At 34.7% G+C, this 19,956-nt stretch overlaps 1 protein-coding gene across 1 annotated transcript in view; it reads left to right on the top strand.

Moving 5' to 3' along the window:
* Positions 1-17,631, top strand: part of MARCHF11 (membrane associated ring-CH-type finger 11) — a 36,886-nt gene extending 19,255 nt beyond the window's left edge. Inside the window, exons 3-4 of the mRNA XM_034411905.3 lie at positions 8,281-8,473; positions 16,485-17,631. Coding sequence (XP_034267796.1) covers positions 8,281-8,473; positions 16,485-16,807 — 516 coding nt within the window. The 3' untranslated portion in view covers positions 16,808-17,631. The remainder of the gene's footprint in view (positions 1-8,280; positions 8,474-16,484) is intronic.
* The last annotated feature ends 2,325 nt before the right edge of the window (positions 17,632-19,956 follow it).

The following is a 19,956-nucleotide window of genomic DNA, read 5'->3' as shown; positions in this document are numbered from 1 at the left end:
CCGAAAGGTTGGTGACCCCTGCTTTAGGGTCCTGTCCCCACGAGAACACAAAGGGACAAAGAGCCTAAGGCAATCCTTCTGATTCATAGCTGCCTGGTTATACAACACCCTACATTAGAGATACACTAGGAGCCCAACTTATTTGCATTCCATAGAGCAATGAAACTAGCTTTATTCCAGCAGGCATTTGACGATTGATTTTTAGTAGTGTTATGCTACATGGTGTTTGAACTTCTGGGTTTTTTTAATGTGGATATCAGATTTATATATCTTTTCCTTTTAATCTTATTATGAAGCTTTTAGAATCTTGAGAGCTGAGTGTTGCTTAAATTCATACAAATATGAATAAGTTCCTGGAAATGAGATAGCATTGGAAGCAAAAATCTCCACTAATGGACTAATAGCCTGCCCTCCATTCATTCCCTGTTAGGTAGCGAGGTGAACACAAGTTTCCACAGAGCTGGGCAGCAGGTGAACAAATCTTTGTTGGATTTGTTAGAATAACCACCCAGACTCTAGCTCATGATAAACTAATGAAGGATTATGCCAAAGATTAAAAACAAAAGCAGCTTAACATGTACTACTTATTCTGAAGTATGAAACTCACAGAACACAGAGGACATGTACAGTTGTATCATACAATAACTACATGCGATATTCAGCAGGACAAGGGAGTAATGAAATTATTCCAATGTTTATTTGGCTACACAGGAAAAACAATTGTCTTTTCTTACTATCTATCAATCAGGAAGAAACTTTCTCAACCTTCTAAAAGCTAGAAGATGTATTTTATCATTTTACTTACTAAGCTTATACTGTATATGTCTCTTTGGTTATAACTGAGTCTGGTTGCTTATCCGAACCCTCTTGGATTCCACACAACTGTTTTCTATCACTTTTTTGCAACAACAACCATCACTACTCATAATGGATTCTGAATAGAAAAGAGCTGGCAAAATGACAAGATGGTCAGTCTTTTTTATCTCAGGTCAGATTTGCCTGGAATGTCTGAGATGTTTATTCTGATGGATTGCTGAATTGATTAACAATTTCTCCATATTTGTTACCTACACATATCCATATTTCTAACAGCAATCTCCCTTCCCCAGTTCACCACTTTGTCTTTTTCTCCTGGAATTGTCTTCTGAGCCTTGCGGTTCTTAGTTTCTGTGTGACTTCTCTTCTTTTCCCTTTGTTCCTTTTCCTTTTACCTCTCTAGCCATCTCCAACTCACCATTATAGCACACTAAAAATCTGCAATCCCTTCTCTAACCAACATCCCTCCATCTCTGCGAGTTCTTAACTTGGATGGAATGTATAGTTGAAAAAGGAGTGAGTGAGGAATGTTGGCAGTACTACTGCAACTTCCCAGGGAGGAGGCAGAATATTCCAGAGGGGGACCAAAGACTAACGACTGAATAATCCTGAGCTGCATGGGACGGGGGAAGAAAATGGTTCAGGATAGCCAATTACAATGACTTATTACTATTTCTTACTACTACGGTAGTTAACTTTAATAAAACATTAATGGTAAAGGAAAATTTAATTAAACTGTGCTATTAGCTTTTCTTCAAGTCTTAATTAAGCACTATATTAATTAAGCAAATACATTAATATGCTCCTCATTGTCAATTAATTAAAATAATTTTATCAGTCTCCTTTAGCTATCATAAGTATCAGAAAAGAGGTACAGACTTCTCTACCTCTTTTCTCCCAGTTAATGGTCATCTATATTTTTGCAACCCTAAGATGCATCACGATACCTACCCTAGGATAACAGAATAGAATAAAATTATACAATAAAATAACATTATATCTCACAAACTCTAGTTTTAAATTGTGTAGCATTGTTCTTTATATTGAACCTGAACATTCTATTACATCTATGAGAGTAACAGTTGCCCAGAATTCTATAAGTCTGACTATTCTTCATTACTTAGTTAAATCTGTAGGATTAATGGAGCTCAGCTGATTGAATAGGATAGGGGATAAGAATTTCTTATTCCTAGGTTTTCTCATTTCTGTGCATGCTGCAAGCAAATTATTTTTTGGCTTTGCTCCTCTTGAATACACAATGAAGTTGGCCTATAATATTTGTAAAATATATATTCTGAACATCCAAAATCTCTTATCATTTTTTTTTTTACATTGTAATTCCCTTAAAAAAGGATGCATAAAATGTGCTCTCCATATTTTGGCCATTAAATTTGTTGGGGTGAATTTAGCTGATATAAGAAGTTTTCTAAGCTAAGCCTACCCGCATATCTTATGCTGTGGTCATTTCTGCCATGTTTTCAATACTATTACTGTTACAGTAATAGGACAAATGTTAATTATTAATTTGTTTAGTAGCATTAGATTTTGTTTTTCTGTTGACTCTTACAGAAAAGCTCACAACAATTAGAAAATGCAGTGGTACACATATATCACATATAAATATACATACACCCCAACCAGGGGTGCGTTCTAAATTTTTTTACTACTGGTTCTGTGGGTGTGGCTTGATGGTCATGTGACAGTGGGCATGGCTTGATAGTCATGTGACTGGGTGGGCATGGCCAACTCAATGTCACTCACGTCAAGGGGTGCCTCATCTGGCCCCTCCCCTCCCAGCCATTCCTTGTCACACCCAGCCTCAGTGTAGCTATAGTTCTGTAAAAATGTTGTTTCACCTTTTTTCAATTTTATTATCTACATACTATAGATGTACTTTCACGGACCACTGAAATAGTGGTGGGTTTCAAAAATTTTTACTACCAGTTCTGGGATGTGGCTTGGTGGGCATGACGTGGCTTGGTGGGCATGACAGGGGAAGGATGCTGCAAAATCCCCATTTCCTCCCCACTCCAGGGGAAAGTTACTTCAAAATCCACATTCCCACCCCACCCCACCCCAACCTGCTCTGGGAAGGAATCAAACTCCCCCCTCTTCATTTCCCCCAAATAAAATATTACTCATAAGAAAAGGCTCCCAGAAAAGCAAGGAAAAATCAAGCTGCTTACAAGAAACCTGCCTGATACTCATTCCACATTCCTGCCAGCTGCATAAAGGAAACTTTGTAAGAAGAAAACAGCTACCGGTGCTTAGAGATAATAGAAGGTGGAAGCTGGAAGTTCGGCTCCATTTACAAGCAGGCAGAAAACTCATTCAAGACAGGATATTTCACAATCGAAATCGCCCAAACCTTTTTAGAAACACAAAGCCCATGTTGCACAAACCCCAAAACTTCAAAAACATAGAACCATATAAGAACCCCTCCTCTTATCCAGTTTGTTGTTCAGCTAACCCAGAAATGAACTGCTGAATGTCACTGCGCTTCTGCAAGGTTCTGCAGCTGCTTCTTGGCTTGTCAATTTAAAGCGACGGTATCTTGTTTTTTTTCCCTCTTCTTTGTCAAGTGAGCCCTGATTTTCTCCTTCTAGCTGATCAGCTGGGAGACTGGGAGGCAGCAAATAGATTGGGGCAGGGCCAGGCAGAGATGGTATTTACCGGTTCTCCGAACTACTCAAAATTTCCACTACTAGTTCGCAAGAACCAGCAACCCACAACTGACCCCACCCCCAAAACAGAGCATCAGCATTAAAATAGATATAAGATACTGTTTTCATCTATTTGAATTGTTTCTCTCATACACCTTTATTCTCATAAATTTCTGTCTACAGGACAGTTGTATTGGCACCTGCAGTTGGACCTTTACTTAAAATAAATCCACTTATTTCAATGGAATTAGTTTATGCAGAGATTGTTTCAACTCAATCTAATATGAGAGGTAGACTATAATGTATAGATGAAGATAGGAAGGAACACTGATTCTCACCTACTGAATAACTGCACTAATTTATAGCCTATAAATTTCAGCTAGTTAGCTGCTGATCAAATAAGGAAGACATCTTAAACACAGAGTGAAGCATGGACTGTACTTCATTTTTATATTTGTTATTTTTTTCAACCCAATGGAATATTGAATAGGAATTATGTAAAGAGGCTTGGGGTCTCAGGACTCTATTAACATGATAACTCTGAAAACAAAACAGAATGGGACCAGATTTGGTTTGGGACAAAGTAGAAAGATCTAGTCTGAAAACGGACTGGATCTGATTTTAATACAACATGCCCATAAAAAAAAAAAAAATCCCTTCTTCATTCTAAGTCCCTCCCTCCTCTCTCCTGGTCATGTGGCCTAATGTGGAGCTGCTATTAAGGGATTGGAAAGAATTCCAAAAGCCACACTATGCATGTTCTCTCTAATTTATCAGTGATCATAAATTCCTTATATAATACAATATTTAAAAGCAATCACTTAAAATATAAAACTATTGACAGTCACAGAAAATGTACAGCAGAAAGCAAAATAATGGTAATAATCTAGGCCACAAACATTATTTAAAAGCCACATCTTAACTGCTCACAAAAATGCCAGCAGTGAGATAGTCATACAGGCTCCCCCACAGTAAATGTTCTACAATTTAGGAACCACTTAAAGTTCTTTATTAAAATCCTGCTGTGAAATCTTTATTTCTTCATCAAATTGCAGATGCAAAGCTTCCACTTCCTACTGGGCTACTTTGATCTCAGAATGTTGTTAATTACTCCAGCTTTCCCATAGCTGGTACTCTCGGGTATTTTGGACTATTTGGTTAATCCCAAACTATAATGGCTGGGGATTATAATTACTGTAGTCTAAAACATCTAGTTGAAGAACCAGTTATTTATTCCATGTTGCTTTATTCATTACTATATAACTTTCTGTTTAAATAAACAGTGATTCTATTCTTTAAAATTGGGGGCAGGGTGTGTTCCAAGGGAGAAATTCTAGGATCAACATAATAGAACCAAAACAACAACAAAAAAAGAGTTAATTAGAATGCACTTGCATTGCTAAATGATTATGACACAAGTCAGTGCTGACTCTTAGAAATCACACAGAGAATCCTTCTCCAGGATGACCCTGGCCCTTCAGATCTTTCAAAAGTATATCCATTGCTACTGCAATTGAGTCCATCCACTTTGCTGCTAATCATTTTCTTTTTCTTTCTACCTTTCCCAGCATTTTAAACTTCTGAAGAGTTCTGGATCTTTGTATAATGGGTCCAAAATGTACTAAATTATCAGACTAGTATCCTCAATTTAGCACTGGTAATTCATGATTATTCCTCTAGTTTTAAAACCACAGATTCATTTTGTTCTTGTCCAACCCTTCTCAATATATATTCAGTATATATATATTGAATGAATAAGGGAAGAGTATACAACCTTCTCTCATTCTTTTGCTGACTTAGAACCAGTCTGTGTTATCATTTTTCCTTCTTGACTATGGTTTCCTTTCCTGTGTACAGTATAAGGTTTTCATGAGGACAATGAGAAATTCTGGGATCCCATTTCCCCCAAGTATATTCACAGCTTTTCATGGCGGATACAATCAAAGTCCTTTCTATAACCAATGAGGCATATATTGACTTTCTAAATTATCTTGTGTGCATCAACAACAACACCTTTTGTTTTTTTGGCCATTTGTAAAACCAGCTTGAACATCTGGCATCTCTCCCTTGTCATGTAAGGCCCTAATCTGCATTGGACGATCCTAAATATCATTTTGTTAGCATGTGAAATTAAGGACATTGTATAATAGTATAACCAATTCCTGTAATTATCCAACTTGGTAATGACTTGAGTGTTAAAATAAATGCTGAAGATGTTCTAGTATGGTGTTAATTAAAGCAGCTACTGACCAAAATAGTATGCTGTTGTGGTAGCAATGCTCTGGAATAGTCTTTCTTTAGTGGTTTCAGTTGTCGTAGCCATATTGTCCTTTAAACTAGCCTTGAAGACCTGGTTGTTTTCCCAGACTCTGGGTTAAGAAGCATTTGCCTTGGGGCGGGGGGGGGGAGTCAACTTCATTAATACGTTGGGTATGTCAGTCCCTGGGTTATCATTTTCCTCCTCCTCCCCCCTCCTTTTTTTCCTCTCAAGTGTTGGTTTAAACTTGTAAATTTGTTACCCAAAGTTATTTATGAATTGGATGGCCTATAAACTACATAAATGTATCTCCCAATTTTAGTATGCTGGGTAAAGAGCCACTTTGGTCTAATGGTTAGTGAGAAGCTGTACCACCTTAGCCATGAAAGCTGGTGACTTTGGGCCAATCATTGTGTCTCAGCCCAACCTTCCTCACGGTGTTGTTGTTGTGGGAAAATAGGAGAGGAAGGTGTATTGGATATTATTTTTCAACTTGAGTTATTCCACTCATAAAGGCAGAATACAAACTAACAAACAAATATTTTTTTTAAAAAAGTACACTAGGTTAATTCCAGTTTGTTAGTCTGTAATACAACTCAATTAGCATGTAATGTCATATTGCAGGACTAAGTGTAGAGTATCATTTTTCATCTATATGGCTAGACTACTAAGTCTTTGCAATATCATAATGGTACCATCATCCTTTTCATCACATCATTCTATTTTAATTAAGCTATTTGAATTCAGAGATTCTTGCTGTAGCATCATGGATTTGAAACTGTAATATTCTTCAAGTAAGGTTTTATAATTTGAGGAATATATGAATCACAGTTTAAAGTAAAATGTCAATATTGATGAAAATGTTTGTGTCTTTATCAAGAGTTAGAATATGAAATGTTGGCAATGCTATTTCATCCATGATACTATTTTGCACAATTCTGCTAACAATTTCTAGAAATTCAAATTCTGCTTTAGCTCTCTGGTATGCTCTTATGCTTTTTCTTTTGACATTCATATGCTGGATATAAACTCTGAACTATTCAGTTCAATAGCCAAGATATACTGATAACCAGCAAAACACAACAAATACCTAGGTTACTTCTGGAGTTAAATGCTTGCATTTAAAATTAGTTTTCTTCCTTTTTGGCTGGATCTTCAAGCAGTGTGATGAGCAATCTTACTGTTTGTTTGTTTGTTTGTTTGTTTGTTTGTTTGTTTGTTTGTTTGTTTTGGACCCATTATATAAAGACCCAGAACTTTTCAAGAGTCTAAAATTTTGGGAAAGGTAGAAAGAAAAAGAAAATGATTAGCAGCAAAGTGGATGGACTCAATTACAGCAGCAATGAAAATACTTTTGAAATATCTGAAGGGCCCTGGGGACAGATCATCCTGGAGAAGGCTTCTCTGTGTTATTTCTAAGAGTCAGCACTGACTTGTGTCATCATTTATCAATGCAAATGCATTCTAATTAACTGTTTGTTTGTTTGTTTAGTCTATTTATTTATTAATAAAATGTATTGCCTGTCATCTTACCATAGGGTAACTCTTATTACACAATCAACCACCTCCATTGTGCTGATCCTCCACTTGGGCACCAAATCTACTGGCACAGTCACATCTTTAGGCCCTTATGAAAAGATAGAAGGGTTGGGGACCAACCTCACATTGGGAGGCAAGATGTTCCAGAGGGCAGGATATGGTTGAATAAAAGAATAATTCTCATATTAGAGACAGTTCTGCTTTGAAGAATGGGGTAAACTTTGGTTTGTCCCTTTGTGGTAAGATTATACATGCTAAGATAATACGTCACTGAAGAAAAATTATTTACAATGGTCATGAGTAAAAATTCTCCAAATTTTATTTGAATGGCACTTTATACAGTATTTAATCACAATGAATTTGTATATACGAGCATGCTTAAAAAACTAATGTATAACTATAAATAATATATATTCAATTATGCAGACTTTATTCTCTGTGCTAGGGTTATGTTCCCTGAAAACTGCTCAAAAATTATATTCATATAAATTGAGACACTGAAATGGGGATTGTAGGGTATTGTAATAAATGTTCTCATAAATTTTTAGAGCTTTATTCTTAAGCACTACATCATTCAAACACATTCCTTCTTTGTTTTCTGTTCTACGTACAGTGAAAGCATTTTCTGCATATATCTTTACAATTGGATTTCTAATGTGTACAATTATCCTGACAAACAAGAAACATGACACACTTTATTAGTATTCTTCATTGTGTTGCACACAGTACTAAATCCAGTTAAAAGTTTGTTCTAGGACCCAGTTTTGACAAGGACCATGTTTTTACCAAACATTGAAATGTAATGTCCAAATAGTGATTTGTGACATTTCTAAACTGTTCAAGTTATTCAATTTAAAATGAATGGAGTTTCTTTCTCCAGAATGAATATGAAAAAATGCTATGAACAAATATAATAGAACTTTGTGAATATTGTCATGATGAGTTTAAATAGACCTAGAATTTTTTGATTAATATTTTATTCATATTGCTTTTTCTTCCTTTTAGTGGCAGAGCATTACTGTAACTCTGGTTGAGAAGGTACAAATGATTGCTGTAATTTTGGGATCATTATTCTTAGTAGCAAGTGTAACTTGGCTTCTGTGGTCAGCCTTCAGTCCCTATGCCGTATGGCAAAGAAAAGACCTCCTTTTTCAAATCTGCTATGGAATGTATGGTTTTATGGATCTAGTATGCATAGGTAAGTTTAAAAAAATAATACAATCATTCATTTTGCTAAATGTGGTATGATATCATTTGAGACTATGTTTTTGTATATCTGATTTACATACATGGTAGTTTCCAGAAAAAAATAAAATGTATGTGAATATTGTCACTTTTAGATATAACAAGAATTTCAATTTTAAAGATGCAATAATTCAGATAAACAATATTAAAAAGTTGCCTGATAATTATGCTTACCCACAATACCTATAGAATGATCCATAATACTCTCAAGTTAAATGAAATTACAGCAGCCTTCAAGAATATCAGGGGCAATCAATCAGAGGATCATGGGTCACATACTTCTAGAATCACCTGAAATTGAATTTCTGAAATTTGCTAGCAAATTTTGAAAATTTCAAAAGAGCCAAAAGGTTTAGGGGTTAAGGCACCAGGCTAGAAACCAGGGACTAGTAAATTAGGCATGAAAATTAGCTGGGTGACTTTGGGCCAGTCATTCTCTCTTAGCCCAACTCACCTCACAGGAAAGTTGTGGGGAAAATAGGAACAAAAAGGAATATTTGATATATTCACTGCCTTGATATATTTACAAAAATAATAAAGATGAAATAAAAAAAACTATTAAAAAATCACTAAAAAACCCAGTAATATTATTTACAGTGTGAATTCACAAAAATTACATATTAATATACTTACAAATAGGAAAGGGCCCAAAACTATAAAAGAAGAAAGACTGGATCAAAATTTGACTTCACCTTTATAGTCATGTCACTATATTACTACCTTATTTAGTCTTTTGACAAAGAACTCCAACTATTATATTATTAAAAATACTCTAATTCTTGTATATAAATACTATATGTGTATATATTCAACTATTCTTAGTTGAATGCATACATATATAGTATTTGTATAGAAATATTGGCACAAACCCACCACATTTAACAATTTATAACTGTATTTATTTCTTTGAGGCATTCCATCTAATACTCAGATAGGTACTCAAATACCTTTGGACCAGTGAACAACCTTCACATATTTCTGAATGATATTCATTAGTTCCATTCATTACAGATGGCTAATCTGGAGACTAAGCTATATATTGCACAGATAACTATTTCATTGCTACTGTTTTTTGAGAACTTAAGTTTTCAACACAATTGATTTTTCAAGAAACACTTTTAAAAATTAGATTTTGACATACTATTTTAGGTGGTTCTGTTATTCTTCCTTGTGGTTAATCTTCTGAAGGGTATGCTAAAGGCCATGGAGTCCCACAGATTCATCCGTCTATCATATTATTTAACAACTATTTGAAGTTATTGGTGAAAACATAAATGGATTTTTACTTTTTTCTAATAAGTTACTTTTGGCACTGCTTTTTCTGTTGGATTTTAGACAGTTAGAAGTCCTAAATAAATATATAGAATCAGTACTGAACAAAGTAGTTGAGTAGGTTATGAGTAGAATAGTTATTATATGATTTTGTATTCAATTTGCTTTGAATAAGATTGACCTTGACTAGAATTTTAAATGAGAAACAAGATGTTGCATTCACTGGATAGATCTTTGACCAGAGATCTTGATCAGGATTGCAATTTAGGAAAAAGAATAAACCATTTCTGGGTGCCCTGGTGGTGAACTGGAAATTTGTTTGTATGTATGTTGCTGCCTTTCCAAGAAACATTAAATTGAGCTACAATCACACATGACTCAATCACATTCAAATTAGATTATTAATGTTCTACATCATCATGCCTTTTAAGTGTCTATAAAAACTGAGCCTTTTCAAAATGTGGTTGTGAGCAAACTAACTCGGCCCAGCAAAAAAAAAAGTATAATGTGTATTGATTTCTAGTATGATTTCAGTCCCAGTTCTCATTTTGCATTTGAATAGAGGCTAATATTGATATGTCCCCATTTTTATGTACTACCCTCTCTCACCACCTTCCCCGCCCATGAGATAGTATTCTTCTTTCCAACTCACAAGATCCTTGGGTTTCTATAACAGAAATGATGCTGGTATTGAGAAGGAGAATGGAAGCATAATTTTCCTTTTCCTTGTAGTAATTTTGAGTGAGTCCGTGGAGAGTATATCACTCATCCCTACCCACAAGCAGTTCTCCTCAGGAAAGCTGTTCTCTAGCATTAGCAGCAGAAAATGATGCTTCTACTTTCACAGGGCAATTGATCAACATGATCAATGCCTGATGGGAAACAGAAAAGCAATTTTCTATTACTAAGAGCAAAGGGAAAATAATAGTAAGTTCCCTACCAGTTATTTGACTAGAGAGAAAAGCTGCTAGACATTCCCACAGTTTTGCAAGCTGCATCTTTTGCAGTTAAAGGCTTGTCTAGGAGACAAGTTGTTCCCCCACCTGTACTTTATAGGCTTCTGTAAGGATGAATCCACCCAATGAAGTGAAGTAATGCTACGTGAGATACTAGTAAGTGATTATCTAAGTTCTTCTAGTAATGGAAATTCCATAACATTTCTGGTACCATTATTTTTTGCCTGAAAATAATGAAAATATTGTAAATACTATTGTGCCTTTATTTTCATTGATGCGGATGTTCCTATTTATTTAGTTTTTTTAAAAAATGATGGTTGTCTCTTTATGTAGAAGTTTAACTTGCTTGGGAGAAAATTTCTAATGAGATCACTCCTAAAGAGTTATGGTCTAGTTTGTAGCCTTCGGACTCCCATATTTGGATTTTAAAAAATCTAGATGACAGCTATATTACAGCAAAGAGATAAAAAAAACCCCTATGTATGTAATGGTATAAACTTGTGGTCTGGATTCTGAAGCCCAGGCATGCCTTAAACTTACTAAAATCATTTTCTACTGCTACCAGTTTTGCAACCTTGAACTAAGTTTCCAAAGAAAGGACAGACCCACAGTGTCTAAGAGATCACTACCTCCTTAAAGTTGGGAGCAGAAAAATTAAATACCAGATTTCTGGGAAGAGTACATTGTCTACACAGATGTTACTCTGAGTAGGCTGTTCTTCTATAATTCTATAATTGCTTTATAATCTCAATTCAACTGAAGCAGTACTGACTGTATTTGAGCTGAGTGGGAGTTTCTGGGATAAAGGGCTCATAAAGTACTGACATAATGTTTCTAGAAGTCTAACTGAAACTGTGTTATTTCTTGAGATGCATTTTTACTTTGATCATCCAGATAACTTGATATTTGCCAGAACATTGGCACAATCATTGCCTAATGCTCTGTTTTACAAACAAAACAATATTCCTTAAACTCTGGATCAGATCTTGACTAAGAATTTCTTTACTATCTTTGCTGTAAATATTGACTGCTGCTTTTTCATCCCAGATTTTCTAGGTTAATGCTTCTTGCACTGTTACGGCAGAGCAAATACAACTACTGACTTGGAAAGATAAAGAAAGATCACTAGATGGCAGTGAAGAAACACAGAAAGTCTAACCCTTAGTTGCCATCTTATGCTGTTTTAATTTACCATTCTGAAATAGTAGCATTAAAAGAGGGCAGGGTTTTTTTTAGCCACTAAAGCACAGATGGAGGGGTTAAATAGCAGGATAAAGTTCTAAGGATCTGAGTGTCTCTTTGCCATAGTTACCAATGCTATGAAAAGTTAATTGAACCAGCTTGTGGCTTAACTATTTTCATCACCTAAGCATCCAATATGCAAATTCTGAATAAATCTATCTGGAAAATATGATGGGGATACTGAAATATTTCCAGCAACCCTTGACCAGCATACTTTTTATGCTGAGAGCAAGAAATTTCACAAAGAGAAACCAGTAGACTTTACTGTTACTGGATAACTTATTACAGGAGAGAGATACAGATGAGTACAGCGTTCAAGTCTGTCACACCTTATATAAACATCTTTGCAAAGGTAATGTAAATATTTTGTAAGGATTCTCAAAAATGTGAAAAGCTGTATTAGACACTTTTGCATAATAGGTGTAGGGCAGAGATCTGTTGCTATATACACCAGTAATCATTGACTGGTAGCTCATGACTACCATGGTATACTAGGAGCCATGGTGGTGCAGTGGTTATAATGCAGTATTGCAGTGTGACCATAGCCTGACAGGGTTCAAGGTTGATTCAGCCTTCCATTTAGGTCAGTAAAATGAGAACCCAGATTGCTGGGGGAAATCTGTGCAGTTGATTTGGATTCTGAGGGGTTCATAGGCTGGTTGTAGGTTAACGTGTCTGTTGATGGAATTGCTTGTGGAATGCCAGGCTTCGATGAACTCACGAGCATGGCGGGTGGTAGTGTGGTTGATGATTTTTGTGTTGCTCCAATCAAGTTGGTGTTGTTTGGTGTCAGTGTGGGTAGAGAATAAGCATTTGGGATCATGGCGTTGACTGCCAGCCAGTGTTCATGGATCCTGGTTTTTAATTGATGTGATGTTTGGTTGCTCGATGTCTTTCTCTGTAATAACTATCCAAAAAATGTCATATTCTGACACACAGCACTCAAACCGCACCACTCCACACAGCCAACCATCATGCAAAAATGAACCCTACGGTACACAAAAGGGGTGTCGGAAATGACAGCCAGAATCCTCCAACCCCTAGTAATAACAATAGCCCACAAACCCACAGCCACACCCCATCAGGAATTATCCAGCACCAAAGAGAAAATACAGAAGGTTGAAAGAAACAATGTAATCTACAAAATTAACTGTAACCATTGCAGCCAATTGTACATGGGACATATATCACATCAATTAAAAACCAGGATCCACGAACACTGGCTGGCAGTCAAATGCCACGATCTTAAATCCTTAATCTCTACCCACATGACACCAAATAGCACCAATCCAATTGGAGCAACACAAAAATCATTGGTCACGCTACCACCTGTTATGCTCATGATTAGATTATTATCTGAAAATATTATTATAATTTAATATAAGTTAAAACTGAAAAGGAAAATCTATGAGGAATGGATGGATAAGTTGGATATGTTTCATTTCAAGAAGAGAAGACTATGGGGAACTCTAACTGTTTTCATTATAATGTACATTATATATTATAGTAGCAATCCACAATCAATTCCATCAACAGACATATTGCCCTACATCCAGCCTACGAACCTCTCAGAATCCAAATCAATCCCACAGCCAACCAGAAACAGCACTGACCCTCAACCAACCCATGCAACCCACCCCCCAGCAGTTCACCTCCCAATGATCCTGACCTGATGTAATCTCCTTATCACATGGCCCACCACAAGACTCACATATGACTCACACCTGACCCATCACAGGAGCCTCACTTGACACCCACCCACCCCCAAAGCCCTTATAAACAGAAGAAAATTGACACTCTGCTGAAGATGTTACCTAGCCTGGTAACAAAATGTTTGGAAACCAAACCATAAGATCAGAGAATGAACCTTCACCCTCATCCTACATCCAAGCTACAGATATTCACCACTATTGAAAAACCACATATTTTGTCATATAAATTCAGATTCAGTAGTTCAGCCTATGAATAGGTCCTGAAAACCACCATCTTGCACTTTGAAAATTTCTATTATTTTCTGGAACCTTCACTTGTGTTTGAGATAATTTACATTTACAATAACAAAAATCATTAACAAGTCAAATTGTGAGAATATGTTAAGCCAGGCCAGTTTCCATTTTACCTTGTACTCTATCCAAAATTGCTGATCGCTAAATCCAACTAAGTATAACCCATAGAATTATAAAATCAAATCAATTTACATCATGATCATCTGACTACTAAATATTTTGGATTCTACAAGACTTTGTACCTCCAGTGACCTTTGGTGGCCTCAAATTAGAAATTATAAAATGTATCACAATCTCTAATGTAGGTGGGTGAACTGCTGGCCTGGTTAGCATACATGTCTTCTTATACATGTCCTCAAGCACAGATAGTCAATTGTTTTGGACTTTATTTTCAAGTATAAGTCAAAATACAGTTTTATTCATAGTTGAATGTGGCCAGTCTCCTTCTAATCCTTACCCACAGCTCATGAAGTAAGGACATAAAATGTGAACTGCGAAAAATCTGGATGACAGCTTGATAGCAACAAAGAGAGGGGTTTTTTGTGTATTTCCTTCCTACCAGCTAGTAGTTATTTGAATTTTGCATAGTTATGAAATTGCACAATTATTCCTGAAGTATCTTTGTCCCTTTATGGTCTCCCAGAATACAACCATAAACAAAAGCTATTAATTTATTGCAAATTTCAGACATAACATATTCAAGATAATATTTAGAATACCCAAGTTGTCTACCTTGTATAACTGTAGTTAGGCAGAATGTCAATGCCACTTTGGAGCAATATATGTACTTAGATTAGTTTTCAGTAAACCTGTTGCCATATAACAGCAAGCTTCTATACAGCAATACTCCAGGTTTTCATTTGTGTTTTTTCCCCAATAGAATCATTCTTTCCTCAGTTATTACAGTGGATTAGATGCACTGGATAGAACAAGGATGGCCTAACAAGACTGCAATGTCTATACAGGCCAGAAGAAACAAAATGGAACTTTTTTTCATAGCTGGTAACAAGTCTGATTTTCCATGAATCATCTACTGTTTTATGCTCAGACTAGAAATCTAAGCCTACACTTCATAGCAGCCTTCAAGATAACTGCTCAAATTAATCTTACAGCATACCAGCTACATTCATACAACTACACATCTGTTCTTGATATTCCTTCCCAGTCTGGTCATGTCAGCCTCTTTCATCCTCTAACAATGCTGATTAAAGGACAAGAAGATTATGTAGTAGTACAGATTTTTAATTTTCATTTCCATTATTGATGTGTGCAGTATCTGGGAAGGGATTAGAAGGTTTCTCTTTTGGAGTGCTTTAAATGTGCATTCTCTCAGCTTGACAAACCATTTTCCTCTAAACTAAAATAAACCAACTTTCACACAACTGGAGAAGATATATATTGGGAAGGGAAATAACTTCTCCTTTGAAGAGAAGCACAACTAGGTGAGAATTAGGATTCTAGCAAGTATAAACTAAGGAATTTAGTTCTATCTCTGAGGTCTTGGTGGAGTCACTTTCAACAACCTCTGACTCTGCTTACATTAACTGAGATTCTGAAGGAAAGACAGAGGCACAAAATCTATAATAATGTTTGCAACTCTCGTTTGAGTAGCAGAGAACAGAAAAACAGAAATACCATATTCTGGGGAAAATGTCTTGAGATTACTATTTTACTCTGAAGTAGGCTGCTTTTTCAAGTAGTTCAGTGACTAAAATTCATTTCAAACAGAACCAGTTTTGTTTGGTTGGAGACTAGGAGCTTCTGGTCCTAGGTCCTTTTAAACATTGGAACAACACTGTACAGCTGTATTTTGACTCCTTTTTTTTCCAAATGACCCTTTCTTGGACAATGCAAGTAATTCTGTATTTGCTGACCTTGTGATGTCTCTTGCTCCCAAACTGTCTGAACCTTGCTGTATACATAATGAAACTTCCTGACCATTCTACTGCCTACTGTTTGTTTGCTTCGTGTAGTTGTTTGATGCTGTTTTTTGCTCTAATTTCTGGATAGATGGAGAGGGAGAGAATTTCTTTCCCTCTCCATCTATCATCTCTCCCATCTCTCTCTCTGTTTATCTCTCTCTCTTCTCTTCTCTCTCTCTCTTCTATCTATCATCTTTCATCTCTCTCTCCCCATCCATCATCTATCAATCAATCAATCTATCCTATCTATCTATTTATCTATCTATCTTGTATAAATGGTACTTATTAAAATTAATAATAGATCCCAGTTTAGCCTAACTTCTAAATGTTTAAATAAAACCATTATCTTTCTTCTCTTTATCAATAATACATCTTGTAAGCTATCAAAAAAAGATATATCTGGATATAAACATTTATACAATGGATATGTGGGAATCAATTATCCATAACTCAAGTCTTTGTACTTAGATTCAAGCCAGCATTTCAATTTTAATTGTATTTCTTTACAAAATGTACATTTGACGTACAGAACTAAGGGCTTCAATAATTTTTTCCTTTAATTTCAGGACTTATTGTACATGAAGGTGCATCAGTTTGCAGAGTATTTAAGCGTTGGAGGGCTGTCAATTTGCACTGGGATGTACAAAATTATGACAAAGCAACAGACATAGAAGAGAGCACTCGAGGAGAATCCTCCACAGCTAGGACTTTGTGGCTACCACTAAATGCATTGAGAAACAGAAATTTAGTTCATTCAACACAGTTAACTTCACCAAGATTTCAATGTGGCTATGTTTTATTACAACTCTTCAGTCGAATGAGACCTCCAGAGGATTCATCAGATGACAACAGTTCTGGGGAGGTTGTTATGAGAGTGACTTCAGTGTAAAAGTTATGATCATTATGCTTCACAAACAAAGACATTTTGCCCAGAACTTGTGAAATATCCTGGAATGTAATGCAATGAATGGTGAAACCATAGCCCATAAAAATATATAAACTTTTTTAGTTTATGCTTTTATATGATCAGTTGAATTGCAAATACATTCTCCCAAGAAAGTATTTCTTTCTTTTTATACCATGATTTATTACTTTTTATCTATTTGTACTTGGCATTTATAAAAATATAATTTAACAGTAGCTTTAATAATGTGAAGACAAATATTTTAAACTACAACTATTTTTGATAGATTTAAATGTATTTTTAAAGTTCTATGTCATCTATAATTTTCCAGTTATAGTAAATTAAATTAATGACATAGCTTGAGGTAAGGAAACAATAGAAATTCATCTACATAATTTCAGTTTGGGAAATAAGTATATGTTTTATTTTGGTCTTTGGACAAACAGTGTTATTTTGGGATTGGATAGGGGTCTTGTGCTGTAAACTAAGAGTTGAAAAACAAAATATTGCATTCTTGAAAATAAAGAAATTAATTATCTGTGATTCACAGATATACACATCACCTGGGATCCAAGATATTCTTATCCATATTTAATGATACAGGTTCAATGAAGCAATTTTAGAGTTATTTTATGGAAAAAGGGGAAATCAGCATTTAAATAAACATTTCATGTAGGACAAAAAAAAAAGTTCCACAATTGTTTTCAGGATTTATGACTGTAAACATTTAGGAAGATGGTTTGTTTCTTATTTCACGACAATTCTATTTGATTTTATTTTCAAATTAGCTAAATTAAATTCAGTTACACTGAAAGAAATTTTCTTTACTGTATTCCCATTTTTTAATTCTTTGTATTCTTTCTTCTGCATTTAACATTTCATTTTCACTCATTTAAAGATGAAAAAAAAAAAGCAATTGCTTAAAATCCAGATATCTTTACCAGAAAAAAGTAATATTTATTTATATTCTTCCAAAGTTTCATGTTACTTAAGTAACCTTGTCTAAGAGATTGATAAAATTCTTTTAAATATTAAAACAGCACAGGCTTGGATAGATAATTTGTATAAAATAGGTTTACCTGATCATCTTCATCGTAGCATACTATGAAAATGAAGGGGTAAAATTTGTCCTTCTTAATCCTTTACAAATTGGATGCAGTAGGATCAGATTATATAATATCCTGTTTTGAAATTATACCAGAGAGATGGCCTTTTTACAACTTTTTCACATACACAGCCAAAAACATCTAAGCACACTGGCCAGAATTTCAGCAAAATCAGTTTGTAATAAGAAATAATGTTGATTTAGATTAGAAAGATCCAGGAATTTTATATTTCTGCCATATTCTTTTATTACACCTTTTTATACTTAAAACAACATATGGAGTTGGAACTACTTAGAATTTTTTTTTTAAAGTCAAGTTTGTAAAATCAGTTTAATTTTCAGTGTTATTTCTTAGCAATTGCAAAGTTGACTGAAAATATATCTGAATTATATCCTGGAAAGCCACCATAGTAATTTTGCTAATCTGTAGTTGTCCACTTTGGTCTTTTTCAGATTGGGTTGTCATTAATTTTCAGATTGTCATTAATAGTTATTCTTCATTGTTTTCAAAAATTATGAACTTAACTAATAAGAATGCTCATTCATTTAACATTCAAGGACTTCCAAAATAACTAGAGCTTTAGCCTTAAGATACTTAAAACTGATATCTTTAATTAATTAATTAATTAATTAAATTCTACACATTTTACATTAGTATTACTCCTGTGGAATATAATGAAATAGCTGAGTAAAAATGTGTGGGCTTGAGCTGAAAGAGATATTTGCAATCTTTTATGAGTGTTATATTTCTTTGCAGTCCTACTTGGCTGCAAGCTTCACTGATTAACACACTATATATCCTGGCAAGTAGGTGCAATATTTATAGTGCAGCCCTAAGTCTTACACTTAGTAAATCTTCTGTTGAAAATCCTACTTTCAATGTGATGTATCTACTTATTTAGATTTATAATATACTTTTTAGTTAAGCTCAACTCAAACTTAATCTTTTGGTTACAAAAACTGTCAAGATGGGGTACAATATATATTTATGATTTAACTCACAAATACAACAAACCAGGGCATTACAGTAATAATGTTCTGTAATAGCAATATGTGTGTGTGTGTGTGTGTGTGTGTGTGTGTGTGTTCTCACTTAAATGTAAAAGAATAAATGTAATGTTTATTAACTGTTTGGTATAAAGCAGCCTTAGCAACCATATGCCCTGCAGATAAATTAGGGAATAAACTAACAGGAAATTGTCTGGGAATCTCAGGCATTGCATTTTCAAAATACTGTATCTGAAAATTACTAAATTGTGTGTACTAGACTGTTTTAAAGAGAGCAACTACTCTTTCCTTATTATATCTACTGCATGATTTGCAAGAATTCTTGTCCTGAGCTCATGTTTGGAAAGGGATTTTCAAGAGAAGAGGTCCTCCCCTTGCTGCGCTATATATAATTAAAACGTAACTAAAATGAGGAAAGTCCTAATCATGAATATTTTATTGCTCCAAATATGTCTCTAGAAACTGGGCAATGAAACAAAAGTTATTTTTCCATTTGAAACATTCCTGTACAGCATAAAGATACTTTAAAAATCTCTCTACCTTTAATTGCCCACCCTAATTCCCATTCTTTTAGAACATTTACTATATTTCCTCTACTTTCCTCTATTTCTTTTTTTCCTTCAAGTGACATTTCAGCACTTGAAGAAATATCCTGAGGCACAAGGTCCAAATCAATTAAAAAAATAAAATAAAAATAAATTTAAATACTTCCAGTGTTTCTCCAGCTATATAGCTGGAGAAATCCGCAAACTAGGTAGAAAATATCAATTTTTGCATAATTCCTTTTGCTCTAAACTGATCTCCCTGTTAGAGGGATATGATATTCAAATGAGTATTTCTACTCTGACAGTTTCATAGAATAGGTCCCACTTTTTTGTATCAACCAATAGTTTAAATAAAGAAAAAATTAAAAAATAATGCATTTTTAAATAAAACACTCATATTTGTGTGCAATCTTCTTTGGAATAATATTTAACAATGAAAAGGGGAATACAAATTATATATAAAAAAGTATGAATTT

This window comes from Pantherophis guttatus, chromosome 3, assembly GCF_059756535.1.
Source record: "Pantherophis guttatus breed Tessera chromosome 3, ASM5975653v1, whole genome shotgun sequence".
Taxonomy (NCBI): domain Eukaryota; kingdom Metazoa; phylum Chordata; class Lepidosauria; order Squamata; family Colubridae; genus Pantherophis; species Pantherophis guttatus.
The sequence above is the reverse complement of the archived record's forward strand: the minus strand, read 5'-3'. Positions and strand labels throughout refer to the sequence as shown.